At 43.6% G+C, this 27,628-nt stretch overlaps 1 protein-coding gene across 9 annotated transcripts in view; it reads left to right on the plus strand.

The window, feature by feature from the left end:
• Window positions 1-27,628, plus strand: part of chd6 (chromodomain helicase DNA binding protein 6) — a 52,832-nt gene that overhangs the window by 21,374 nt on the left and 3,830 nt on the right. For 6 of the 9 annotated variants that reach the window (XM_077529038.1, XM_077529044.1, XM_077529040.1 and 3 more), the window contains 41 exons: window positions 304-696; window positions 1,060-1,261; window positions 1,910-2,015; window positions 2,089-2,242; window positions 2,845-2,994; window positions 3,611-3,676; window positions 3,753-3,817; window positions 3,947-4,064; window positions 4,793-4,879; window positions 4,955-5,092; window positions 5,846-5,967; window positions 6,559-6,802; window positions 7,057-7,233; window positions 8,273-8,416; window positions 9,267-9,365; window positions 9,452-9,608; window positions 9,916-10,126; window positions 11,096-11,291; window positions 11,378-11,542; window positions 11,906-12,085; window positions 12,356-12,466; window positions 12,548-12,750; window positions 13,342-13,422; window positions 14,469-14,593; window positions 14,689-14,848; window positions 15,138-15,227; window positions 15,926-16,029; window positions 16,106-16,241; window positions 16,598-16,679; window positions 16,755-16,815; window positions 17,947-18,328; window positions 19,490-19,698; window positions 19,781-19,881; window positions 19,966-20,193; window positions 21,274-21,699; window positions 21,782-22,021; window positions 23,068-23,308; window positions 24,090-24,719; window positions 25,121-25,275; window positions 25,899-26,174; window positions 26,792-27,334. In XM_077529038.1, coding sequence (XP_077385164.1) covers window positions 304-696; window positions 1,060-1,261; window positions 1,910-2,015; window positions 2,089-2,242; window positions 2,845-2,994; window positions 3,611-3,676; window positions 3,753-3,817; window positions 3,947-4,064; window positions 4,793-4,879; window positions 4,955-5,092; window positions 5,846-5,967; window positions 6,559-6,802; window positions 7,057-7,233; window positions 8,273-8,416; window positions 9,267-9,365; window positions 9,452-9,608; window positions 9,916-10,126; window positions 11,096-11,291; window positions 11,378-11,542; window positions 11,906-12,085; window positions 12,356-12,466; window positions 12,548-12,750; window positions 13,342-13,422; window positions 14,469-14,593; window positions 14,689-14,848; window positions 15,138-15,227; window positions 15,926-16,029; window positions 16,106-16,241; window positions 16,598-16,679; window positions 16,755-16,815; window positions 17,947-18,328; window positions 19,490-19,698; window positions 19,781-19,881; window positions 19,966-20,193; window positions 21,274-21,699; window positions 21,782-22,021; window positions 23,068-23,308; window positions 24,090-24,719; window positions 25,121-25,275; window positions 25,899-26,174; window positions 26,792-27,334 — 7,758 coding nt within the window. Of the gene's footprint in view, window positions 1-300; window positions 697-1,059; window positions 1,262-1,909; window positions 2,016-2,088; window positions 2,243-2,844; window positions 2,995-3,610; window positions 3,677-3,752; window positions 3,818-3,946; window positions 4,065-4,792; window positions 4,880-4,954; window positions 5,093-5,845; window positions 5,968-6,558; window positions 6,803-7,056; window positions 7,234-8,272; window positions 8,417-9,266; window positions 9,366-9,451; window positions 9,609-9,915; window positions 10,127-11,095; window positions 11,292-11,377; window positions 11,543-11,905; window positions 12,086-12,355; window positions 12,467-12,547; window positions 12,751-13,341; window positions 13,423-14,468; window positions 14,594-14,688; window positions 14,849-15,137; window positions 15,228-15,925; window positions 16,030-16,105; window positions 16,242-16,597; window positions 16,680-16,754; window positions 16,816-17,946; window positions 18,329-19,489; window positions 19,699-19,780; window positions 19,882-19,965; window positions 20,194-21,273; window positions 21,700-21,781; window positions 22,022-23,067; window positions 23,309-24,089; window positions 24,720-25,120; window positions 25,276-25,898; window positions 26,175-26,791; window positions 27,335-27,628 lie in introns of all 9 variants that reach the window. The other 3 variants (XM_077529045.1, XM_077529046.1, XM_077529047.1) reach the window with 2 other exon arrangements.

Genomic DNA, 27,628 nt, shown 5'->3' on the forward strand with positions numbered 1-27,628 from the left:
AGTCGCAAGAACCCTTCCACACAAAAAACTACAAACCCATTATAGTGGTTGTATCGCGATACTTGCGTATGCATATTGATAATCCATCGGGAGACAAAGTATCACGATTTATCGCGATATATATTGTCACACTCCTAGATACGACAGCCATTCTTCATTGCCCAAAACATGTCACACGCATCACAAATCCCCGTAAGGTTGTTCGTTTGATCTTAACATGCAACATTGTGCATTTCAATTTGCTGACATGAAGATTTTGGGACATGCTGACGAGCTGAAGCATTTGTGGTTGTCGTTTGTCAGATGTTGGGCCGCCTCCTGAAGCATACGCCGCCGTCTCCGGCCTCGTCGGCGTCTCCGGCGTCGCCGGAGCACAGCAGCGGCACGCAGACTTTGCTGGCCGCCGTCCCCAGGGGCCACCACCTCCTGGTGGGCTCCAAGGACCAGCAGCTCCGGATCCTGGCCCCCGTGGGCGGCCTGTCCAATCACTGCAAGGCCCCCACCCTGGTGGTGGCGGCGGCGGCCCCGCGGCCTCCCTCTTCCCTGAGCGAGGAGGACGACGGCGGCGGCGGCGGCGACAGGGTGAGGAAGAAACGCAAGAAGAAGGACAAACGGGAGCGGGGAGAAGGTGATGACGGGGCCAACGTCAAGAAGCCCAAGCAGGCGCAAGCCGTCGTCACCGTGCTTCCAAATAAGGTCAACACACTTAAATTCAATTTATTTAATATAAACTCTTACTTGCTTTTCAAGGTTTTAATATGGCAACACTGGTTATTTTCGAGAAATGGTGGTGGCCTGTGTTGAGTTTCTATTAGTTTTAGGGTCACATAAAGAGAAACAAACAACCAGATAGAATTAATTTTGTAAACAAATGATGCAGTTCCAGTCTACGACGGCGTATTAGGGCTACCTTTAAATATATATATAATTTGTTTAGACGGCGGGGGCAATATGCCGAGAAAAAAAATTCACAAATTTGTGACTTTCTAAAGTGGAAAAGGTGTTTTGATTTCTACATTTTGTAAATGATGCTAATAGTAAAGCCTGTTTCCCAAACAGAGGCGGGAGCGCAGGACCAAAGGCAGCGGGGACGCCGTCCCGGACACTCGGGCCGAGCTCAAGCACGGCGCCAGGCGGAAAATCACCTGTGCCCCCCCCACCGCCGCCATGCCACTTCCCTCAGAGGTGCCCGTTAAGGTGCCCGGGAAACGAGGGAGGAAACCCAAGATCAAAATCCTGCCTCCTCTTCCCCCTCAGCAAGGTGCAGTATCTCAATATCAATATTGCTATATTCAGCAGCAATATTGCATGATCTTTCCAATATCGTACAACTAGTAAGTGACACCGCGTTTATCGCGGGTTTTACGTTCCCAAATCTACCCGTGATAATGGAAATCCGCGTTAATTAAAAAAAAAACAAAAAACAGTTAATTATATATATTTTTCCTTTGTATTTTTTCGTTTTATGATTTTTACTTTATTGGAAATGCTTTTTCATTCATATGTTTTTCCATTTAGTCCATTTTTCCCTTTTTTTCTTCTAGTCATTTAAAAAAAATTTTTTTTTTAAATTTACTTATTACAGTATGCAGCACAGTATATATATATATATATATATATATATATATATATGTTTATTTAATGTATGATTTTTAGTTTATTATGAATGCTGTTTTATTCATTTGTTTTTTTTCTGAGAGACACCGTTGGAAAGGTCTCGTCAAAACGAATCCGCGGATGCCAGTATGTCCCCGGTCGGACGTACGGTTCGAGCGATATGGCCACGCAAAAAACAAACAAATAAACAAACCAAAAATCATGTTTAAAAAAACAAACAACATAAGTTGCCGTAGTTGTCTTTTGCTCCCAAAGTTGTGCTCTGATGTCACCCTGCTATCCTGTCCCACAGCCCCGCCTGTCAGGTCGCAAGCCCCGCCCCCCAAGAACCACAACCAAGCCGGCCTCAAGCCTGCTGCCCCCCACTCGGCACCCAAGCAGAGGGGCCGCAGACCCAGGTAAGGCCATCCGAGCCAAAGGAAAGCAAATGCCCACTTCCTCCTCCTCCTCCTCCTCTTTCTCCTTCCACAGAGATCCTGGCGCCGCCCCGGTGGAGAGGAAAAAGAAGGTCAAGAGGAGAAAGCTGACGGTGGCCCTCCCCGAGGGGGCGGAGGAGAGTGACGACACCACCTCGCTGTCCGTCAACACGGGCGGAGAGGACAGCCAGGACCCTCTGGACAACGCGGTAAGTATTGCGATATTTGTTGTCCATATCCAGCCACTATAACGACTCCATGGTTCATGACTTATTGAGCAATTACTTGGCAGGCCATTAGGGGGAGTGTCTCATAAGAGTGGCGGGGAAATAGACGGAAGTCTTCAGGCGAAGAAGACTCAGCATCTTAGTTTTTTATTTTTATTTTATTATATATATTTATTTATATATATTATTTTATGGTGATTTTTTAAAATTATTTTATTTTTATTATTCATTGATATTTATATTATTATTTTTATTTATTTATATTGTTTTTATTATATTGTGAATTTTTTTAATTATTTATTTTTATTATTATTCATTGATGTTCATTTATGTATTTTTATTTAGTATTGTTTTAATTTTATTCTTTATTATAATTTATTATTATTATTTTATGATTTATCACCTGACCAATATATCGATAATCGTTATCGTGAGCCTTGTATCACATATCGTATCGTATCATGAGGTAGCCAGAGGTTTCTAGTCAACACGCTGGACGTGCAGTTCATGTACACCATTACACACGAGATGTGTTTTCCATCAATATATTGTTTTTTTGTTTGTTTGTGTGTCCGATTATTCAGAAGCGTCGCTCGGGCCGTCAAGTGAAGCGCAGGAAGTACAACGAGGATTTGGACCTGAAGGTGGTGGACGACGACGGCGAGACCATCGCCGTCCTGGGGGCCGGACGCATCGCCGCGCTCAATGCCACGGCGCTCGCCTGGCAAGCCGAGGTACAGTACATACAGGAAACACATTTCCATTTCAAAACATGAAAGACAGATTGGCATTTTAAGTGGGAAAATGTGCAGTTTTGGATTTATTGTTTGAAGTTTGATTCATTTTTAGTTTTGGATAAAAAGATACATTGAACCAAAATATTTTCATTTGTTTCGGAGAAAAGGAACGGAATATGATCATTTCAAGGTTCCTCCCAAAATATATTCTTTTTGTTGTTTTTTTAAAAAAAAACAAATTTATCGTAAAATGACAACAGCATTTTTGTTTGTTCCCCATGGGAAAAAAAAAAAAAGTCATCCTGCACCGGTTTTTCTTGATTTCAGGATAAAAGCAAATAACTGGAAAAGTAAAATGCAAAATAATTTATTTCTAATGACAAAACTTTTATGAAAATATTTTTTTCTTTTTGTTTTTCAAAATAAAAAAATCACTAACTCAAAGAAAATTCTATTTTTGTTAAATGTACAAGAAAAAATCTAGCAAAATGTCAACATGTTACTTTGATGTTTTTTTTTAATATGTTCACACATTTTTTTTTGTGCGTGTTGTATAAAAAAGCAAAAGTAATAATAATAATAATAATTATTATTAATATTCTTCCCTCTCCAGGAGCCGCCAGAGGACGAGGCCAACATCATCGAGAAAATCCTGTCGGTGCGACCAGTCAAAAAGGAGGTAAACCAAAACTTGCCTTTCATCTGATGACGTTTGTCTTCTTCATCTGATTGATTATCGACTTCCTCCTCCGCAGACGACGTCGTCATCGGAGGAGCAAGCCGAAGAGACGGAAGAGTTTTACGTCAAGTACCGAAACTTGTGAGCGCATGTAGCTCGATTTGATTTTCTTTTTTTTTTCTTTTTTGGTTTGCAGTCCTTCATTCATTCCCCACATTGGTCTCCTTGCTTCTTTTTTTTTTCTTTTTTTTTTTTTTGTGTCCCATGCAGTTCGTATCTGCACTGCAAGTGGGCCACGCTGGACGAGCTGGAGAAAGATCCCAGGATCCACCAGAAGATCAAACGCTTCCGGACCAAGCGGGCGCAGATGAAGCACCTCTTCAGCGAGGTAAACCGCCAGCATTGCCACAACTCCCTGGAGTTATTTGGAAAACTCCGCCCACTGAAGATGGTTTGACGTGGAATTTTTTGTGTGGAATTTTTCGATTTAGTTATTTTTTTATTTCATTTTAGGTTTTCTTTTTTTAAAATGTAATTAGTTTTCAGGGTGGTTCTGTTCTGTTTTATTTGTTTAATAAATGCTTAGAATTAATTTAGTTTTAGTTAGTTTCAGTATTAGTTTTAGTTTAGTTTTTATGTGTATTACTTGTGTGAAATATTTAAAAAACAGCATGGGAGCGACGTCATATTTTGGTGCTTTTCTATTGGCTGCTGCGAGATGACGTCACTTCTGTGTGACACAATTTCAAACATCCTTTTTTTCCGGCTAATATCAAACTAAATCGACTTCAAATCACATTGAAAATCATCCCCAAAGGCTCATGCGTGAAATTAATTACCAAAGACGAAAACGAAGGACATTTTTGCTGTAATTATAGCTCGTATTTGTTAGTTTTGTAAACATCAAATGTAATTTCAGTGAGTTTTCATTTTTTTTAAAAAAAGGATTTCCGTTTTTATTGTTGCAACAAGCTCTTTTTGCCAGTGTTTTCACCAGGAATTTAAATGATGATTAAACTTAGCTGTATTCTAATGCTAATTGCTGCAAAACGGAAACAGATACAAATATACTTTTTTTTTGTTCCTTCAATCTTTTGAATTTCTCATGTTTCACAGCCCGATGAGGATTTATTTAATCCCGACTACGTGGAGGTGGACAGGGTGCTGGAGGTGGCCGTTACCACAGACACCGAGACCGGAGAGGTTGGTGACGCACTTAAAGAGACACGCACGCACACGCGTGCCTGCATACGGCTGCATTTGTTTGACGTATTTCAGGAGGTGACGCACTACCTGGTGAAGTGGTGCAGCCTGTCCTACGAGGAAGCCACCTGGGAGCTCCAGGAGGACTTGGACCCGGAGAAAATCAAAGAGTTTGAGGAGATTCAAAAGCCGCCGCCGGACCTGCGACATGTGGTGAGGGGAGAGAGGGGCAAACCTTCTTATTAAAATCTTCGGCTATGTTTGGAACATCGAAAAGGGTCAAAAATCGATTTGCGGACATCTAAGTGCAAGTCCGAATTCAAATCAAAGGTGTAGATGTTATTTGATACTGTCTTGCCCTTGTTTGTGTACTGGGAACACTGTTCATGTTGTCACCGATTTGACCACTTGGGGACAGTGTAGTTCCGTGCGTTCACCGTTAAAGTTGTAGCCACATAAGAGAGTAGAAGGAAAAAAGTAACAATCAAATTATGCCAATAAAAGTAATGTTAAGATCCTTCTCTGTATACATTCCTGGAGCATTTTATATAAATAGCCGTTCTTTTGAGCGATAAAAGTGCCGCCACTTAGCGCGCTGATTAGCATTAGCGAGTCAGGACGGAGGAGATCATGACGATTCATTGCTCATCTATAAAATGAAGCGGAAATCATTTTGAATGGAAAATCGATTCCGGGATTTTTTTTTCCGAGCATTTATGGTTGATGCGGATTCGCGGGAGTTATGAAATAAAAATGACGCCATTGACGACGGCGCGGGAGGAATTCTAATCAAGGAAAAAAAAAAATTGAGGTTTTCGGGGGTCGGCTCAAAAGTCAGAGGCATGTTTTGCCAGGCACTTAATGGATTCATGTGGAAATACAAGTTGTTGTTTTTTTCTTTATTAATTATTATTAAAAAAAAAAAAAAAATCAACACCCATGTGTGTGTTTGGTGTCTGTGCTCAGGAGCGCCCTCCCCCTGACAAGTGGCAGAAGTTGGAACGCTCGCGAGATTACCGCAACGGAAACCAGCTGCGCGAGTACCAGCTGGAGGGCATGAACTGGTTGCTCTTCAACTGGTACAACAGGTATCATGTTATCTAAAGAAATGACATTTTTATGATCTAATGAAAGACTGACACTTTCTCATGCACCAAAATAAGCAAACTCAATATATTCTTAGTTAATTAATTGTAATTACCTCTCGATAATGTTCAACTATTGGATTTCATATGAAACCTATTGCATGTCTTTTTTATTTATTTACTTTTGTAATGTTACACAAAAAATATCACAGTTAATAAAAGGAATGACAATAGTGTTTAACAAAGACACAAATTTAACGGAGAGTTGTCTTAAGAAGACGTTTATATTTGTTTAAAAAATATACACTAAAGTAACTCACTGTAAAGAAGACACCAGTTTGAATATTGTGTTCAAAAAGAAATTATTTTCTCATGGAAAAAACATCAGTTTATGTTTTGAGTAGTTTTATTGTAGATTATCATAGCTTTATTACCTGACCAATAAACCGATGTATTGTCATATCGTGAGATAGTTATCGTGAGCCTGGTATCGTATTGTGAGGTTCCCACCCCAACCAGTTACACTGCAATGAAAGACGCACAGGTGGTGGATGTTTTGTTTGTGTTGACGTGTTTGTCGTGCGCGCGCCGCAGGAAGAACTGCATCCTGGCGGACGAGATGGGCCTGGGCAAGACCATCCAGTCCATCACCTTCCTGTACGAGATGTTCAGCATGGGCATCCGGGGCCCCTTCCTGATCATCGCGCCGCTCTCCACCATCACCAACTGGGAGCGCGAGTTCCGCAACTGGACGCGCATGAACGTCATCGTGTACCACGGCTCGCAGATCAGCCGCCAGATGATCCTGCAGTACGAGATGTTCCATCGCGACGCGCAGGTCTCGAGAGCTCCTCTTCTTCTACTTCTTCTTCTTCTATGGTTCTGTTTTGTGTGCTCAGTTTGATTTGTTGATTTTGGAATTTAGAAACGGGGAAAAAACTACTTTACTTCTTCTTCTACTTTTCTACTACTTCTGCTTATTTTTCTGCTTCTACTTTTTCTTCTACTTCTTTTACTTCTACTTCTTCTTCTTCTTCTTTTTGTTCGCATTAGCATGAAGCTAACAAACTTTTTTTATTTTCCCCCTGCCAGGGCAACACTGCGCCGAGCGTGCTGAAGTTCCACGGTCTGATCACCACCTTTGAGATGGTGATGGCCGACTGCCCCGAGCTGAAGAAGCTGCATTGGCGCTGCGTGGTGATCGACGAGGCGCACCGCCTGAAGAACAGGAACTGCAAGCTGCTGGAGGGACTCAAACTCATGAACTTGGTCAGTCACAAAACGTTAGTTAGTGGTCACACGGGCGCTCTGCGCTGACTGTCGTCTCATAAAGTTGCTAGTTGCTACCATGTTCAAGATATTGATACCTAGTAGGGATGTCCCGATCCGATCACGTGATCGGAAATCGGGTCCCATCACGTGGTTGCTGAATTGGACGTTGTCTCCTCATATAAACATACGAGGTTATTTTATTTTATAACTTTTTATTAGATCTGGAGCAATGTTATTTCGTTAACAAAATAAAAACAAAAATGCTTTTTAAAAAACGAAAATTAACTGAACTACATTTTATCTTTACAAGACTAATTAGAACTAACTAATTCTAGCAAAAATGTCCTTTGGTAATTAATTTAATGCATGCGCATATGGGGATGATTTTAAATTTAAATATGATTTTAAATCTATTTATTTTGATATTAACCATAATACGTTTGTTTGTAACTGTGTCACGCAGCAGTGACCTCATCTAGCAGCAGCCAATAGAAAAGCAGCTTCACATGTCACTCCAATAGTGGTTTTTAAATACTGCGCACAAGTAATACACCCTTAAAAAATAAAAATAATAATAATAATACCGAAACTAACTAAACTAAATCTGAGCATTTATTAAATTAACTAAAACTAATAAAAACTAACAAAACCACCCTAAAAACTAATTAAAACTAACTCAATTTATATATATATATATATATATATATATATATATATATATATATATATATATATATATATATATATATATATATATATATATATATATATATTTAAAAAATAAAACAAAAAACTTTGTTCTTAATAAAATGCAGAGGTATCGGATCAGGACTCGATGTCAAAATGAGGTGACTCGGTTGAAAAAATAAGTGTAATTGGGCCATCCCTAATCGTTTTTGATACGCCAAGTGGACTGTCTTGATTTTTGTTGCCGCGGTCACCGGCCTGAACTTGAGACTGACTTGCGACTCCCTCCCTCCCCGTGGAACCGGTTCCCGTTGGTCCGACGTTTGGCACCTTCTTTGGGTGGGGGCAGGAGCACAAGGTCCTGCTGACGGGAACGCCGCTGCAGAACTCGGTGGAGGAGTTGTTCAGCCTGCTCAACTTCCTGGAGCCGCTGCAGTTCCCCTCGGAGAGCGCCTTCCTCGACGAGTTTGGGGACCTGAAAACCGAGGAGCAGGTGAGGCCGTTTTCAACTGTCAATTCGTGTTTGGTCACTAACTAGGGCCCCACCGATGAATCGGCCGATTATTGGCCTTCAAACATCGGCCAATTGGTCCAAATTTCACTTTCACTTTAAGTGTGTAGCCCAATGGATGCACGGCACCACACTGCTCCCAAGAGGCCAAAACGCACCGGAACAGTCAGTATTTGTTCTACTGTTTTTTTTTCAGTTTCCATTATTTTAGTTTATTCTATTCTTATTTCACTTTCTTGTTTTTATTTTGTCATTGCCTTTTCAAGTTATATTATAAAGTTTATATTTCAAAGATTCAAGGACTTTCTTTTCTCATTTTTTTATTTATTTATTTTGGTCTTAACTCACATTTCCACATGACATGGCAGGAAATAAAATCCCCGAGGTCAAAGGTTAGCCCAGTAAGACTTGTGAAAATAATGCAAAATAAAAATACAGATAAACGAAAAGGTTCATGCTTTACAGCAGTTGTAAACAAATAAGTGGTTTTATTATTGACACATAAATCTATACAATAACCTTGTATACTGGATGAATGATTTTTATTTATTTATTTATGTTTTATATATGGTCATTCAAAGCAGAGAATCTTAATAGCGAAAGTTTGTACCTAAGTGGCACCCATTGAAAATGAATTGGGGAAGGGCATCATTTTATGCATTATATATTTTTAAATAATCGGCAAATTCATCGGTAATTGGAATTTTTTTTTCTTTCTGCGAATAATAGATGGCCTCAAAAAATGCATATCGGTCGGGCCCTAGTCACTACTATTTGAAAAGGAGACAAAACTCCAATGATCAACGACGTGTCCTCGGAATCTTGTTTTCAGGTGAAGAAGCTTCAGGCCATCTTGAAGCCCATGATGCTGAGGAGGCTGAAGGACGACGTGGAGAAGAACCTGGCCCCCAAGGAGGAGACCATCATCGAGGTGCCGCTTTCTTCTCTCCGTTTGTCCCGTTCCCGACAGGTCGCTCACAACTTAACCCGCGCTTGCCCTTCCATCCCTCCCTGCAGGTGGAGCTGACCAACATGCAGAAAAAGTACTACCGGGCCATCCTGGAGAAGAACTTCTCCTTCCTGTCCAAAGGCGCCAATCAGCACAACATGCCCAACCTCATCAACACCATGATGGAGCTGCGCAAGTGCTGCAACCACCCGTACCTGATCACCGGTGAGGCCTCGTTCACCTCTTAACTCATTTGCTCCCAAAAACGTGTCAATAACGTCCGATGGTTCATTTCAACCCTGAAAAAATTGCCAATTTATGATGAGCGATTATGATTTCATAGCACTTTTTATGAATATTTTTACATTAAGTACTGTAGCGGGCATTTTGGACAGTCACGTAATCATCGTGACGTAGCGCTTAATGATCACTTGAATACACTTAATGGCAGTTTTGTCTGATTTGCACCAGTCTAGTCTGGAGGCGTTAGCGACTTTGCTTTGGCGTTTTCTTTTTTTTTTTGTGGTGACAGGGGCCGAGGAGAAGATCCTGGAGAGCTTCCGCAAGAGTCACGGGGCGGACGCGTCGGACGTGCAGCTGCAGGCCATGATCCAGGCGGCCGGCAAGCTGGTGCTCATCGACAAGCTGCTGCCAAAACTGCTGAGCGGCGGCCACAAGGTCCTGGTCTTCTCGCAGATGGTCCGATGCCTCGACATCCTCGAGGATTACCTCATACAGAGACGGTGAGTTGCCAATGCGCTTTCCAACCGCTTACAGTCGTGTCCCTCTTTGATTTTGAACAACTTCTGAATACTGTGGCAAAGATGGCCATTGTTGTATACTTTGTACATTATTTGAGCTGTTTTAAATCCGACAAGGTCATAGAGTATTTATTTATTTATTTATTTATTTATTTATTTTTATAGAGAGAGCTCAGAATTGTTTGGCAGTCTTACCGATTCAACATATCGCTCTCATTTGCTTTTTTTATTTTTTTATTTTTTTTTTAAATGTGCATATGTGCGCATTTGTGTGCATGTGAATCTGTGTGAAATTGTACTCATCAGTTCACCTAAGACCTAATAAAAATCCCATTACCCTTCACCTTAACCAAATACTTGAGAGTCTCGCCAGAGTCGTGAAGTTCAGAAGAGACCTGAGGAAAGTTCAAAGGAAAGAAAGATGAATCAAAGTGAATCGAGCAAACTAACGAATGCTGTTTAATTTACTAGCTCATAGCATGGAGCCATAGTAGACACTTGATATACTGTAATTGTGTGTCAAGTTGTCATCAAAAAGATGTTCGATATGAAATAGTTCTAGACCTGAAATGTTCAACATTATCTTCTGTCAAAAAAAATGCGGTTCTTAAATGATTGTCCTGACTAAAAGTAGACTAAAACGTCGATAGTTTTTGTTGACTAAAACCTGACAAATACATTTTATTTTCTTGGACTAAAATAAAGACTAAAATGCTCGATTTATAGTCGACTAAAAAGGACGAAACAAAAACGGGATGAGGTTGACGAACTGAAATGAAAATTTCAAAATGGCTGACAAAATAAACACTAATTGGTTTGTCTGATACACAAGTTGTTGTTGTTGGGTTGAATAAACGCCGGTCTCATGCATTTATGCGCAGATGTGAGTTATTGGTCAGTGGGCACGTTTCAACACAACTTTTGTGTTGTTTTGTGCGTCTGGTCCCCCAGCTACACGTACGAGCGCATCGACGGCCGCGTGCGCGGCAACCTGCGTCAGGCGGCCATCGACCGCTTCTGCAAGCCCGACTCGGACCGCTTCGTCTTCCTGCTGTGCACGCGGGCGGGCGGCCTGGGCATCAACCTGACGGCCGCCGACACCTGCATCATCTTCGACTCGGACTGGAACCCGCAGAACGACCTGCAGGTAAGCGGCAGCGAACGAACGTTATCTGGCAGTTTTGGGGAGAAAAAAACAAACAAAAAACGCCGTTTTATTTCCCCCGCCGCCAGGCTCAGGCGCGCTGCCACCGCATCGGCCAGAGCAAAGCCGTCAAGGTGTACCGCCTCATCACCAGGAACTCGTACGAGAGGGAGATGTTCGACAAGGCCAGCCTCAAGCTGGGCCTGGACAAGGCCGTCCTCCAGGACATCAACCGCAAGGGCGGACTCAACGGCGTGAGAGATGCGGCGCGGCGGTCGATTTTTCAACTCTCGTCCCATCACACTCCCGCAGAAAAAAAACAATCCCATCAGATTAAAAAAAAAACAACAACAAAAAACAAAGAAAACAAATTGTGTGGGAAAGCTGAATGCTTAAGAAGAAAATTGAAGGATCAATTACGTGAAAATTACCTAGTAACTAGACTAAATTCAATTTCTGGAGAACACAATTAAAAAAAAAAAAAAAAAAAAAGCCAATAGTATCGATATTCGCCAAAACGCAATGACCAGGCAGATTTACTATCGGTCCATCTCTTATCGTCTGGTGAGGTTTTGTCGGATCTGGAATGATGCCGTTTTTTTTTTTTTGGGGCGCAGGTGCAGCAGCTGTCCAAGCTGGAGCTGGAGGACTTGCTGAAGAAAGGCGCGTACGGCGCTCTGATGGACGAAGAGGACGAAGGCTCCAAGTTCTGCGAGGAAGACATCGACCAGATCCTGCAGAGACGCACGCAGACCATCACCATACAGTCCGAGGGAAAAGGGTCCACCTTTGCCAAGGTACGCTCAATGCAATCGCCATTCTCATTTCGTATGATTCAGAATTGATTTTATACTGGCTTGCCCTTGTTTGTGCATGCCTTTTTATTGGAAACGCTGTTCATTTTGTACCCAATTTGGCCACTTGGGGCAGTGTGGTATCGTTATCCAGTTTTTTGTTGTTTTTTTTTTAGCCTATATTGCCCACGCCTATTGGTCAGTCAAATATAAGTTACTAACTTGCCTTGATTTGTTTTTTTTGTTTTTTTCCCCAACCCCTCCCTTGACCAGGCCAGCTTCATCTCGTCGGGCAACCGCACCGACATCTCCCTGGACGACCCCAACTTCTGGCAGAAGTGGGCCAAGATCGCCGAAGTGGAGATAGACTCCAAATCGGAGAAGGTAAAAAAAAATATTTTTTTTTAAATGACAAAGCGAACCTCGTTTGGTCCATGCTAAGCGCGTCTTTCCGCTTGCGCTCAGGAGTCGCTGGTGATCGACACGCCGCGCGTTCGCAAGCAGACCCGCCACTACAATTCGTTCGAGGATGACGAGCTGATGGAGTTCTCGGAGCTGGAGAGCGACTCGGAGGAGAAGCCGTGCCGCGGGCGGCGCCTGGGCGAGCGCGCCCGCCGATACCTGCGCGCCGAGTGCTTTCGCGTGGAGAAGAACCTGCTTGTCTTTGGGTCAGTGTCCTTGTACGGCTGCCTGCTCCATTATGGGGGGGGGGGGACTAATAGTCATCACCATTATTTTGCCAATCATTGAAATTAGGGGTGGGAACCTGTGGGTACCTCACAATACCATATGTGATACAAGGCTCACCATAAAGATTATCTCACTGTATGACGATACCGCCATTATCGATATATTGCTCAGGTCATAAATCCACGATAATCTACAATAAAACTAATCATATAATAATAATAATAATAATATATCAATAAATAAAAATAATTCAAAAGTAATAATTCACATTATAATAAAAAGAATATAACTATAATATAAATACATAGATATAAAATATCTTAAATATAAGATAAAATAGCATACATATAATTTTCAAAATGTCTTTTTCAAAAGACGTTTGCAAACATCTTCTTTTACTTTGGAAAAGAAATCAACATTTTTTTCATTTATTTTTTTGCCAATTTTCTAACAAATGTTCCCGAGTAGGGGTGTTAAAAAAAAAAAAAAGGTTTCCGCAATATATTGTGATATTAGTGCGCAATTCCGGACGATTTTGTTCATATTTGTTGTGGGTGGGCGTGTCGCAGGTGGGGCCGCTGGAAGGACATCCTCAACCACGGTCGCTTCAAGTGGCACCTGAACGAGAAAGACATGGAAGCCATCTGCAGGTCAGCCGCCCGCCGATGAATGGATGAGGAATTGTTGCGTGGAGGGATGGATCTTGGGACTGATCGATGCGTGATGAATGTGTGAGTTTTGAAAAAGAGGTTTGGCTCTTTAGATGCCACGGATTGCTCAATAAACACGTGTGACGGGATGGATGATGAATGAGTGACAGTGAACAGACGGCTGCTGATGAATGGCTAATGAGCGAATGGTTTTGTTTGGATGAAACAAAGGTGAATAAATGAATTGATAGTTCCTGATGACTAGTTTATGAATGGATGAATGAGTATATGTACAGTTTGGGTGGATGGAGGATCAAAAGCTAATGATTATGAATGAGAGCAAGAGTGAATGCATGCCTGCTGGTTGGATACATGATGAATGAATGAATGGATGCAAGTGACTGGGTTTGTTTGTGCTTTCAGTCAATTCTCAATGTGTGATTAATGATAGTTTGGGTTATGAATGAGTGATGAATGCATGCAGGCTGGTTGATAAATGATGAACGAATGAATAGATCAGTATATGGATGATAGGTGTTTGGGCGGATGGATGATCAAAAGCTGATGACGTTGTATGAGTGATGAATGCATGCCTGCTGGCTGGATACATGATGAATGAATGAACGAATGAATAGATGGATCAATATATGGATGAATGAGTACATGCAAATGACTGGAAGTTTGTGTTATCAGTGATTTCTAAATGTGTAATTAATGATAGCTTGGGTTATGAATGAGTGATGAATGCATGTCTGCCGGTTGGATGAATGAATGGATATGATATGATGGTGTCAATATGTTGAAGATAAATGGATAGATGTTTGGGTGGATGGATGAGCAAAAGCTGATGATGATGAATGGTTATGTAAGTCTGAGCGGTTGGATGAATGAATGAATGAATGAATGACAAATCTTCCTATGCTTGCATTGATGGTCGACCAGTGGACTGGTAATCGGATGCATGCAGATGAATGGGTGAATCAAAATGGAACTGGCAATACCTTACGACAGCATCGTTTTATGTATTTTTTTGTTTTTCCCGTCAGGGCTCTTCTGGTTTACTGCCTGAAGCACTACAAAGGCGACGACAAGATCAAGAGCTTCATCTGGGACCTGATCTCCCCCAGCAAGGAGGGCCAGGACCAGGACCAGGAGCTGCTCAACCACTCAGGTCGGCACCTCCACTTTTAAAAAAAATTTTTTTTTACACAACTCGGTCCGTCCGTCTCTCGTCAAAACCCAACCGTTTCGACTCCTCCCCCTCAGGTCTGTCGGCCCCGGTTCCTCGCGGGCGCAAGGGCAATAAGCTCAAGAGCCCGCTGAGCGTTCCCGAGTTGAAGAACGCCGACTGGCTCGCCCACTGCAACCCCGAAGTGGTTCTGCAGGACGACAGCTACAAGAAGCACCTCAAGCAACACTGCAACAAGTCAGCGCAAGCTTAACTTTTTCATTTCGTTCAAAATCGGGCTGGGCAATATATCGGGGGAAAAAATATCGATATTTTTTTTATCTATTGTGCAGCCCTAGTAATTAATTACAATTAATTAACAACACATTGAGCTTGCTTATTTTACCACATGAAAAAATTTTTTATTCTTTCATTTGATAATAATAAACATGTTATTTCTTTAGGTACTTGTTAAATATCGCGATAATATCCATATGTTATGTTGTGTTTTATTTTATTTATTTATTTATTTATTTTTTGTGTGCAGGGTTCTGCTGAGGGTGAGGATGTTGTACTACCTGAAGGTGGAGGTTCTGGGTGAAGCGGCCAATCAGGCTCTGGAAGGCACTGCCGCCAGGTGTGGAGGCATCACCTGTTCACCACAGCAGTGTTCATTTTATACAATGAAAAAAAAACAAACAAAAATAATCTCGTTAACACACATTTTTCACCTGACTCAAACTAGACTAGACTAAAGTAATCGATTATCCAGTAATCGTTTGGAGCCATTTTCTCATTTAAAATTCTCCAAATCTTCTCTGATCAGTAATTGTTCACTGATTTTTTTATTTTTATTTATTTTTTAATATTTTTTAATATTTTTTTTTTTTAGTCCATGAAAGAAGACGGTCTTATTTTGATTAAACCCAGAAGATAAATAAACATATGTTTTTACTCTGGAAAACAATGACCAGATGGGGAACATAGTACAACATCAATTCCTGTTTTTTGGTTGATTTTTTTTCAATCAGTATACAAAGTGCGAAATAAACAACAATCACTAGTTAATAAACAATAATAATGGGTGGGGGGGCTTTTTTAATACCCTTTATTGCAAAATTAAAATGAATGAATAAATTAATAGTTTGAATAATGGATAGATGAATCGTTTCCAAAAATATTCAATAGTGACAGCCCTTTGACTAAATACATTTTTTGTCGACTAATGAAGACGAGACGAAAATGTACTTGACTTCATAAAAACTTGACTTAAATCTGTGGACATTTTAGTTCAGAATTCCACGCTGACATTGATATCCATTGTGTGACCCCCAGCAAACTGGACGTGTCGCTGCCCGACATCGACTACATCGAGATCCCGGTGTCGTGGTGGGACGCCGAGGCCGACAAGTCTCTGCTGGTCGGCGTCCACAAGCACGGTGAGCTCCACCGATGTGACGTGACGTTTGGGACCAACAAGGAGAGTTTTGAAACGTGCGGCATCCCCCCGAACAGGCTACGAGCGCTACAACGCCATGCGCGCCGACGCCCACTTGTGCTTCCTGGAGAGGGTGGGCATGCCCGACGTCACCGCGCTCTCGGCCGAGCAGGGAGCAGGAGGAGGAGAGATGGCCGCCGACGTCGCCGACAAGTAAGTGTCGCCAAAAAACAAACAAATTAGTAGCGGAATTCCTCAAAGTTTTTCTTCCTGTAGCATAAAAAAACCCAAAAACGTATAATTTAAACGTATAAATACGTCTTTGGGACACTTAGAACATTAAAAAAACCGTATTTATACGTTATTGGGAGCAAATGAGTTAAATACGTAAATATGATACACCAACTACTGGTAACATTCATTGATTCATATATATATATATATATATATATTTAATACTTGCCAAAAATTGGCATTGGCCTAAAAAAAACAGGAGACAGACAGAAGAGACAACCGGAAGCGGTTATGAAAAGACGTGAACAAATTTGTGTGCGTGTGTTTTTGATCAGCGTCGCGAAAGCGGACGACGTCGGCGAGAGCGCCAACGGTAAAAGCGAAGGAGGAGACGAGCGGGACGACAGCAGCAACAAGGTACGCGCGCGTTCTCGTCATTCCTCGTCCTCGTGTCGTCCGCTCGCTCTGTGACGTTTTGTGCTCCTCCATCAGGGGGACGAGAGCTGCTTGAGCACCGACGCCTCCGACAGGCCGGACGGCGGCGCTGCAACAGGTCAGTAGCCCCCTTTCAACCACGCCTCACCACCGACTGGAGACTCGTAAGGCACCAGTAGATTTAAAAAAAATAAACAATGGGTGAAAAGCACAGGCAGATAATAATCAACACTTTTGCAGTGTCGCTTCGTAAAAGGCACTTGCAAATCTGTCAGAAAGGCACAGGCAGGTAAAAAATAATAATTCAATTTGCTGATTTCCATATGAAAGACAAACAAGCAGATCAAAAGAAAAACGGTTTTGCAGGATCTCTCAGTAAAAGACACTTGCATACTAACTGCCAGAAAATCAAAGGCAAGAAATCCCCCCACCACAACTATTTTGCAGATCTGTGTGCAATATCTCTTTGTAAAAGGCACTTGCAAATCTGTCGGAAATGCACAGGTAGGTTACAAAAAATAAATATTGCAGATCTCTGTGTGAAAGGCAAACAAGCAGATCAAAAGAAAAACAGTTTTGCAGGATCTCTGTGTGAAAGCCACTTACAGCGCTCTGAAAATCAAAGGCAGAAAAAAAAACATTATTTTGCTGATCTTTGTGTGAAAGGCAGATAAAAAATCAGCACTTTTTGCAATATCTCTTCTTAAAAGGCACATACAAATCTGCCGGAAAGACACAGGTAGGTTACAAAAAAAACAACATTGCAGGTCTTTGTGTAAAAGGCAGACGATGCAGGTTTTCTGTGTGATAGCCAATTGTAGATCTCTGTCTGAAAATCAAAGGCAGAAAAAAAAAACTATTTTGCAGATCTGTGTGTGAAAGGCACAGGCCGATATAAACAAACACTTGCAATATCTCTTCATAAAAGGTAGTTGCAAATCTTTCAGAAAGCCACAGGTAGGTTACAAAAAAATCAATTTTGCAGATCTCTGTGTGAAAGCCACACAAGCAGATAAAAGCAAAAAATTGCAGGATCTCTGTGTAAAAGCCACTTGCAGATCTCTGTCTGAAAATCCAAGGCAGAAAAAAACACAATTTTGCAGATCTCTGTCTGAAAGGCAGACAAGCAGATAAAAGAACAACAATTTCCGTGTGAAAGGTGCAGGCAGATGAAACATATCCGACTTGTGTCGGTCTCCGTGTGAAAGTCTTAACAGTGATGCTGTTTTACCCTTTTTCCACTCGGCAGACTCGCACGCGTCGCCCGCCGACTTGTGCGCCCAGGATGCCACGCTGGTGACCACCACCTTCGGCGGGGGCGCGGGAAGCGGCACGGGGGTGGCGGCCCTGCACGTGGTGCAAGCGCGCCCCCTTTGGCCCGCCGGCCCGGCGCTGACGGCCCGCCTGCGCCGCCTCATCACCGCCTACCAACGTTTCACGCTGCGACGCGAGCCCCTCCTGCGCCCCGACTTTCTGCTCCACGACGGCCTGGCCGGCCTGGGGGTGGTGGGCGCCGGCGCCCCCCTGGGCCACGGGGGGGCGCTGGCCTGGCAGCTGGGCGAGGAGTTGAGGCGCTGCTCCGCCGCCGCCCACGCCGAATCCGATGCCGTTTTTATGGAGTGGCAGAGAAGGTGAGAGGACGATTGATACCTCACTTTGGCAACACGTTTGCGGAGATCGGCGTGAAAGGCACAGGCAGATAAATGTCAATTTTGCAGATCTCTGTGTGAAAGGACAGATCAAAACATACAATCTTTGTAGTTTGATTGTGTGAATGACACAAGCAGACAAAAATCCCAAATTGACAACTGTGGGAAATGTACAGGCGGATTAAAAAAGTGACTATTTTCAAAATTTCTGCATGAAAGGCACAGGTGGAATAACGGCGACAATTTGCTGGTTTCTGGCTTAGACTCAGGTAAAAAGGAAAAAAAAAGAAGCCTTTTTAATAAGCAATTAATCTGATTAAAGAATTTAACAGCGCTAGTAAAAAAAAAAAAAGAAAAGTCAATCATTAACCAATAAAATGTGAGAGAAAAAAAGAATAAATAAAATGGGGGGAAAAATGTAAAAATCAGCCTATCAACCAATCAAAAAAAAAAGAAATAAAATGGAAAAAAAATTTTACGCATAACAGGTGCTTGTCGAATTTGACAGGCAAAAAAAACAATTGATAAAAAAGCCTTATTAAGTGATTCATTTGATTAAAAATGTATTCATTTGAAAGCTCTAGTAAAAAAATGAAATAAAATGGGGAAAAAATCAACCAATCAACCAACCAATACAAAAAAATACAATACAAAATAAAATAAAATAAAATGGAAAAAAAAAAACATTAACACAACAGGTGCTCGTTGAATTTGTAATCGTTTGACGGCTCTAGTAAAAAAAAAAAAAAATAATAATAATAATCAACCAGTCAAATGAAATAAAATGGTGAAAAAAAAAATAATTTAGCTCGTCGAATTTGGCTGGCAAAAAATATCGATACGAACGCCTTTTTAATCTGATTAAAAAGAAAAATGTAATCGTTTGACAGCTCTAGTTAAAAAAAAAAAAAAATGGAATAAGATGAAAAAAACAAAATCAACCAAACAAACAAACAACCATCCAGTATCTGGCAGGTAAAAGTGAATTTTGACAGGGACGGACACAATGTAATCACCAACGTAGCCGTTTTTCTGTGTGAAAGGCACAGGCAGTTTGTTTGTTTGTTTGTTTCTGGCGCGGATGCGTGTGAAAGGCATGGCAACAAGACGTGCCTTTTTTTTTTTTTTTTTTTTTTTTACCAGATGGAGCCGCCGCGAGCAGATGGACTTCTACCGCACGGTGTCGTCGTTCGGCGTGGCCTTCGACCCCGAGAGGAAAACCTTCGACTGGTCGCAGTTCCGCGCGCTGGCGCGGCTGGAGCGCAAGACGGACGACAGCCTGGAACGATACTTCAACGCCTTCGTCAACATGTGCCGCGCCGCCTGCAAGCTGCCGCCCAGGAAGGACGAAGGTCGTCCGTCGACCTTCGCCGGCGCGTCCGCTCGTCTTCTGGGTCTTGACGCACTATTTATCTATTTTTTTCGCCGTCTCAGGTTTGGTGGACGGGACGGCCGTCCCGGTGGAGCCTCTGACGGAAGAGCGAGCCGCTCGGACCTTGTACCGCATCGAGCTTCTGCGCAAGATCCGCGAGCAGGTGACGAAACGAGTCCCGCCCGCCGCAAAACGAGCGAGTTGTCCAAAAGCCGACGGACCTGCGTGTCCCGATGTTGTCCCACAGGTCCTGCGCCACCCGCTGCTGTCGGCCCGCCTGCGTCTGTGCCGGCCGTCGCTCTACCTCCCCGTGTGGTGGGAGTCGGCCAAGCACGACCGCGACCTGTTGGTGGGGGCGGCGCGGCACGGCCTGAGTCGCACCGACTTCTACATCCTCAACGACCCGCAGCTCGGCTTCCTGGAGGCCCACCGCAACTACGTCCGGGGACACCACCACGCCTCCCACCTTCACAGGGTACGTACGGGGTTTTTTTTTTTACATTTTTTAGTCACGCAATGTTAGCTTTTAACATAATTAGTCAACTTCGTCTCATTTTTATTTAGTCTATTTTAGTCCTAGCAATTTAATCTTTTTTTTTTTTTTGTCCAATAAAACATCATTTTATCCGTCTAGTTTTAGTCAACAAAAACTGTCAATGTTTTAGTCAGGACAATGATTTCAAACCCCTGTATTTTTTTGTCAGCAAATTATGTTGAACATTTCAGATCTAAGGTAATTACAATTAATTAACTAAAATTATGTTGCGCTTACTTATTTTGCCACATGGGAAAAAATTCTTTCATAAGATAAAATCATTTTATTGTCAACTAGACTAAGTGAAATTGCATGGGAATGCTGAAAGCTGAATGCTAATGAAGGAAATAGAAAGATAAATAGTAGTAGTTAATGCTAGTCGTAATGCTATGCTAATCCTAATGTTAAGTTAGCATGCTAAAGGTAATATTAAGCCAATGCTAAGTTAACATGCAAAATTAGCATGTTAAGGTAATTCTTAGCTAATTCTAATGTTAAGTTAGCATATTATGCTAATTCTAAGTTAACGCTAAGCTAATAAATTAATGCTAATGTTAACTTACCATGATAACTTAGCATTAGCTTAGCATTATTAGCTTAGCATGCTAACTTAGCATTAGAATGTTAATTTTATATTAGCTTAGCATGCGAACTTAGCATACTAACTTAGCATTAGCACTTGTTTATCTTAGCATTATCTTAGCATGCTAAATTAACATGAGCTTAGCATTAGTTTAGCATTAGCTTACCATTTTAGCTTGGCATGCTAAGTTAGCATTAACTTAACATGCAAACTTAGCATTAGCATTAGTATAACCCTTAGCATAATGGCCCTGGATATATTTGCAATGTACAGTCGGAGGTGGGATTCAAACCCACGACCTTCTGGTTAATGAATAATGCACTCTCCCAACTGCGCCACTGAGTAGTATCAGAAAGCTGGTAATGATGGTCAGTTGTATGTATGGAACATATGTGACAATTAATCGTCCCTCTAAATGGATGTGCTCCGCCCCTCAGCTTCCTCCCCCCCACTGCTGCCTGTTCGACTCCCCCCAGCCTCCGGAATACCCTCAGCAGGCCGCGCCTCCCTCCTCTTCATCCTCCTCCTCTTCCTCCTCTCACCCGCACGCTCCTCCTCCTCCGCCCCCGCTGGATGAGGCCGCCTCTCCGGGTCTGCCAATGGTTCCCGCCCCTCGGGGGGACTTCCTGTTGGACGAGAGCCTGTCCGAGCTGGACGCCATGTCTGCGGAGGCGCTGCACGGCGGGGGCAAGGCCTCCAAGGACGCACTGAACGGCTTCCCCTTCAACTCGGCGGCGGGCGGTCACAGCATGCTCAACTCGTACGGCCGACTGGGCGGCGACGACGTGCTGGTGGTGGGCGAGCAGGGCTCGTCCGAGGAGACCGGGCTGCTGGCGCCGTCCGTGGAGCTGGATCGGCTGCAGGTACGTGACCACAAACAAAATCGAAAACAAAAATAGAATTTGAGTTGTAATTTTAGTTGACTGAAATAAGCGTTGGTTGCAGGCACCGTGGGACGGGACGGAGCAGCCCAGCCCGGCCCAGCACATGTTCAACGAGTCGGACCCCATCCTGGGACCGACGGGCTTCCTGGAGGAGGACGAGGAGGAGGAGGAGGCTCGGCGGGGGGACGGCGACGACGGGGACGGGACCCTGGAGGAGTGTCTGGGCCTCCCTCCCTCGTCCTCGCCCTCTCACCCCTCGGCCGCCGACTCGGTGGAGTCGGCCAGCTTCATGCTCTTCAAGGTTTGCGCCTCTTAAACGGCTGCAGTCAAATTTGAAAACGTGTCAAACAGCAATCGTTAATCATCCGTGATTCCTGTTAGACTTTCAATACAGTCGGAAAAAATCTAAAACCAAGTTGGTTAGAGAGAGACCAATATGTTGTTTTTTTTTTTTGTTTTTTTTCAAGGGCGATACCAACAATTAGTAGCGAAGGAGGCCGATGACCGATATTTGGAGCCGATATTCATTTTCAGTAAAGGAAGACAATTATTGACGTGAAATTTAAAAAAAATTCAAATTCCATTTCTTAACTTGAATTTTTTGAACAACTTTTCAGATTTGCAAAATGTTAATTTCTTAAACTCATTTGCTCCCAAAGACGTATTTATACTTTTTTTTTTTTATATTACCATGCTCCCAAAGACATATTAATACATCTTTTTAATTACCATGCTCCCAAAGATGTATTTATACTTTTTTTTTTTTTTTTTTTTTTTTTTTCTTCTTATGGTAGGTTCCATGTTTTGATAGCAATTGAATACAATCTTCTGTGGGTTTTGCAAAATCAGTCCAAATCCAGTAAAACTAAATAATTAGAAAATGGATGGATAATTTACTCATTTTTGTTTCATCAAAAAAGAAACTTGCATAATTCTAGTGTTTGAAAGAATTTGGAATTAACATTTTTTTTACATTTAAACATCTTCTTTTCGTTTTCAAAATTATTTTCTTTGTAATCGAGCATGGATGTTAACTTACCAACTCAACATCATCCAAAAACATCCTGTTTTTCAATAAAAGATGGAATAAAAAGGTTTTCTTTTTATCGGATTCATTGATTACTTATTTCAGTGAACAAAATCTAACAAAGCAACGAAAATTCAAACCTGCAAAACATTTTTCTTCACGAATATGAGTTCTGCGGTTAAAACGTCTGAAATAAATTAAAAAATTCTTAGCCACAAATTCAGTCTTTTTTTTCTTTCTTTTTTTTTTCTTTTTTTTTTTTAGGAATGGTGCTCCAGTGGCCTAATATGTTGATGGTTTCTTTGCTTTCGATCAATCAGGACATCGGCGTGAGCGAAGACGCCGGCGTGGACCAAAGCGACCTGGCGGCCAGCCCCTTGCCGCCCTACATTCCCCCGCAGCCCCCGCTCTCCCCCCCGGACATGACGGCCCACCGCCAGGCCGACGTCGGGACCGGCGACGCGGGTGCAGGCCACTTCAAGTTCGACGTCAAGGGCCAAGACGTCGTCGGCGTGGGCAAACACCAGCTTCTACTTGACGACCGATGCCACGCGCACGAAGGTATCGGCACGCGCCGCGTGTGGCGACTGAAAAATAAAGAATTGGAATTATTCCAAGTAAGAGAATGGTGGCAGGATTTCCACTAGTTTTAGTGAGGTTTTAGTATTTCAAGTTTCAGGCCCCGTTCACATGAAAGCCCATTTCAGTGTATCCGCACAAGTTCCTTACCGTTAAGGCAGTTTGTCCACACAGCGGCTCGGTTTCACAGACGGAAACCGGTCACTTTTGAAACGGGGCTCCAAAGTGGAAGGATTTCAAAACGTACGTTCCAATGTGGACACCATATACAGGATAGCTACTCCTCCGGTGATGACGTCATCCTCCCGTGACTGCGTGCGACCCGCCAGTCTGTCAGCAACAATGGCGGACAGCCGCGTCGTCGTCATCGTTTTGTGCAACATCCCGAGCTTGCTTCTGCTTTTACAGCAAAATGTTTTGCGTGATGTTGTGCTCAAATCACCCGGCGTTGTCTGTGCAAGCCGTTGAAGCCACAAGGCGGCCATCTTACTCGTCTCATCTCGCGAGCAGATTTACTGTTTAACTACTTTGAAGTAGGGATGTAACGATAAGGGTAATATCGTGATATTAAAATTGCCACAATATCGTCGTCATGTTCACAATATTTAAAGGCAACCACATCTGTTAAAAAAAAAAAAAAAAAGTCAGGTTGATTTCCATTTGTGCATTTTTAGCACCATCTGGTGGCTAAGTTTATTTTTTGCTTTCAAGCCCACCTCACTTCTGACTTTTTTTTTTTTTTTTTGTATCTATGACGTGGCAGGCGACCTTCCAAGTCTGCGCCTGCCTTTGGACTTGGCGGCGCACATGGACGCCGATGAGCCTCCTTCGTCGTCGGACGCCATGGAGGTCCCCACCCGGCTTTGTCCCGACCTCATGTGTCCCATGGAGGAGGTGGACACCTTAATGTTTGCCGAGGAAGAGGAAGAGGAGGAGGAAGAGGAGCGGACGAGCGTGACCGACTTGACGGCCGAGGCGCCCGCCGAGCTTCTCCAGGGAGACGGACGGCGGAACGGAGAGCCCGCTTCGGACCAGATGGTGGCGCCGTTCTGTCTTCTAGACGGCGGCGCGACGGACCACCGGGAAGAGGCGGCGGGTCCGCCCTCGGAGGAGGTTCCCGAGTTCCGGATCGAGACCCGAGACAGGGACCCCGAGACCATCTCCGTCAAGTCCGAGGATGCCGCCGACGAATCGGAAGGAGCAGATTCCCAATGCGTTAATAAAGGGGAGGTCCTCCGGCCCACAGCCGAGGAAACCAAGCCGGAGGGTCTGGACCTGCGTGGTGTCAAGGCCGAGACGGAGCGGGACTTTTTGGAGGCCAAGACGGAGCGGGTAGACCTCAGCATGGAGGTCAGATGCCAGCCCAAGGACGAGGACACGTCCTCCTCGCCGGGTAAGGATCGCTCAATCAACAAGTTTTGATTTTGTATCAAGGACCTTTTTTGTTTTTTATTTTTATTTTTTAGTACATTTAAATTTTCACAAGGCATGTTTTGGCTCTTCTATGTTTAAAATCCATGCTATTGGTCAGATGAAGGAGAACGTTATGTGCTTGTGAAGTGAGTCAATCTGTGGAGGAACTCAAAGTGTGCGCTCATGAAGTGTTATTAGAGATTTTAGGTTGTTTATATGCATTGCTGTAATGTACAAAAGCAAAATGTTTTTTTTTTGTTTTTTTTTTTGTAAGATTGTGACCTTTTTTTGTATCGCCAACCTCCCCACAATATTGTGAAAATTATTGCATCGTGACCATCGTTACATCCCTACTGCACGATAACCGTTGGTTTGTTCCAGTGGAGGCGGTGGACGACTATTCAGGAAGTCCCGGCGGCTTGACGGCTCCTCCCTTGTCGGCATGCGAGGCGCCGGAGATCCACGACGCCCGCGAGCCCACCATCGCGCAGCTGCTCCAGGAAAAAGCGCTTTACTCCTACTCCGACTGGCCCAAGGTATCGCAAAATATTTCTAAGTACACGAAAAAAAACAAATTGCTTTTTAAGGGTGATTTATTTTTTTTTTTTAAATACACACAGGTGCGAGTTGTTTGCAGGATTTGATGCTATTTCGATTAAGCCAAGGTTTTAATTTCAAATTAGGATTTGAATTCTGCGTTTGTCTTTCACTCCAATGGAATGTGTTTAGTTTGAAATTCGTGTTTCGGGAAGCCAAGGTTGTGCTTTTAACTCATTGACTGCCATTGACGGAAAAAGATGTCAAATAATGCATTTTTGCTGGGCTGGCAGTGAATGTGTTAAACACAATGTGCCAATATATTTTGTGATTATATTGCAGCATCCTTTTTTCCTTTTTTCTTTTTTTAAGGCAAATTTTGCTTAAAAATCCGTCAATTTTGGTTAGATCTCATCTTAACTCATTGACTGCCATTGACGGAAAAAGACGTCAAATTATGCATTTTTGCTGGGCTGGCAGTGAATGTGTTAAGAAGCTCCGGTTAGCTTTTCAATTTCGGGTTTCGAGTTAATGCTCAAGCTGGACTTTGAGTTAGTCTCTCAAATTCGAATTGTAAGCTTCGTGTGTCAAGTTGAGGCGTATGTGTTTTTGTTCCCTTGAGGACCGCGTGATCATCAACCGTCTGGACAGCATCTGCCACGCCATCCTCAAGGGCAAATGGCCTTCGTCCAGCGACCAGTACGACCCGCCGGCTTCCGGCGCCATCAACCACTTGGCCCAGCAACACCTTCAGCGGACCGCCTTCCTCGCCGGCACCGCCGCCAGCACCTCCTCCTCGTCGTCCTCCTCATCTTCCCCCGGACAGGCCAGGATCCAGCACGCCAACACGGGCTTGGCCTTCCCCATCATACCGCCTCCTCTCACCAGGTTGCCCAAGGTGAGACAGTTTGTCTGCTTTGACGTCTTGACATTTCGGTGTGTGTGTGTGCGTGTTGATGTGCCATCTTCAGCAGGAATTGGAATGAATTGACTTTAAAGGAACTTTTGACACGTATATGAGGTTGAAATTTGGGACACGGTTTTCTTGAAAGGACTACTAGAAAAGTCCAAAATGGCAGACGGTATCTTTTCAGGAATGACTTTTTGTGGGTCGACCACATTTCTTATTGCTTCCAGATAGGGCTGTACAATTAATTGAAATTCAATTACAATTTCTATTATTCCACTCCACAATGACCAAATTAGCATATTCAACCATTCTTTGCAGTTGAGAGGCTGCATCAAAGCTTTCTGTTATGCTCTAGCATAAAAAAACAAACTTATAAATACGTCTTTGGGACACTTGAAACATTTAAAATGGAACATATTTATATGTTTTTGCGAGCAAATGAGACAAAAAATAATGAATAAAATTTTTGTTTTGTGTTTGTTAATTGTGGTTGCACTCATAATCGACCCGTCCCCCACGCTTGTGTGTATGAAACGTTACGTTGCTTGCGTGTTTTGTGTTTTAATCAGCCCGTCGTTCTTGTGTGTCTTGTCCACCCTTGACAGTACTCGGGGCGTGGCGGCGGCGGGCGCGGGGCTTGGCGCCTCACCTCCCTCCCTCTCTTACAGGAGAGACTGGTGGCGCCGGCCTTCCTCCCCGAGCTCAAGCGCTCGGCCGGGCGCCACTCCTTCGACTACGAAGCGGCGGCGGTGGCGGCGGCGGCCGCTAAGGCGTTAGTGGGCAAGGCGGCGGCGGCCTCGGCTCGGACGGCCGGAGGGGACGCGCCGGCCAATCAGCGGGCCCTGCTGCTGAACGGCTGGCAGGAGGCGGCCATGGATCTCAGCAAGTCGCCGGGCGACTCGGGCGACCCCGCCACCCGCAAGCTGGCCCCGCCTCCGCCCATTACGGCGCCCCTGGCGGGCTCGGCGGCGGGATTGGACATGGCGGGAATCCTCCAGGCGGGACTCATCCACCCCGTGACGGGACAAATTGTCAACGGGAGCCTGAGGGCGGACGACTGCCTGAGGAGGAGGCGGGGGCGGAGGAGAAACGCCGAGGCGCTCTACTCGGAATTCACCAAAGTCGTGCACGTCCCTGACGCGACACAGGTGAGTCGGTTCACACTTTGGAATCATTGCAGCAAAAAAAGCATCCATCGGATGTTAGGGGTGCGCCGATCGCAATTTTCCGGCCTTTTAAAAATTCTGACCTGCCGAGCTCGATTTTTGCCGATCCCGTTTTTTTTTTAATTGGGAAAAAAATATTTCTCTCAAATAAAAATTAGAGCCGATTAATTGTCTCAACAGAAGACCTTTTTCAGACCTCTTGAGAGAGATAAGATCAGTTTATTTTTAAGTGATCGGCCGATGACCGATTTCCCCCCCAAAACTAAGGAAATCGGC

The sequence above is a fragment of the Festucalex cinctus genome, chromosome 8, assembly GCF_051991245.1.
Source record: "Festucalex cinctus isolate MCC-2025b chromosome 8, RoL_Fcin_1.0, whole genome shotgun sequence".
In the NCBI taxonomy this organism is placed as follows: Eukaryota; Metazoa; Chordata; class Actinopteri; order Syngnathiformes; family Syngnathidae; genus Festucalex; species Festucalex cinctus.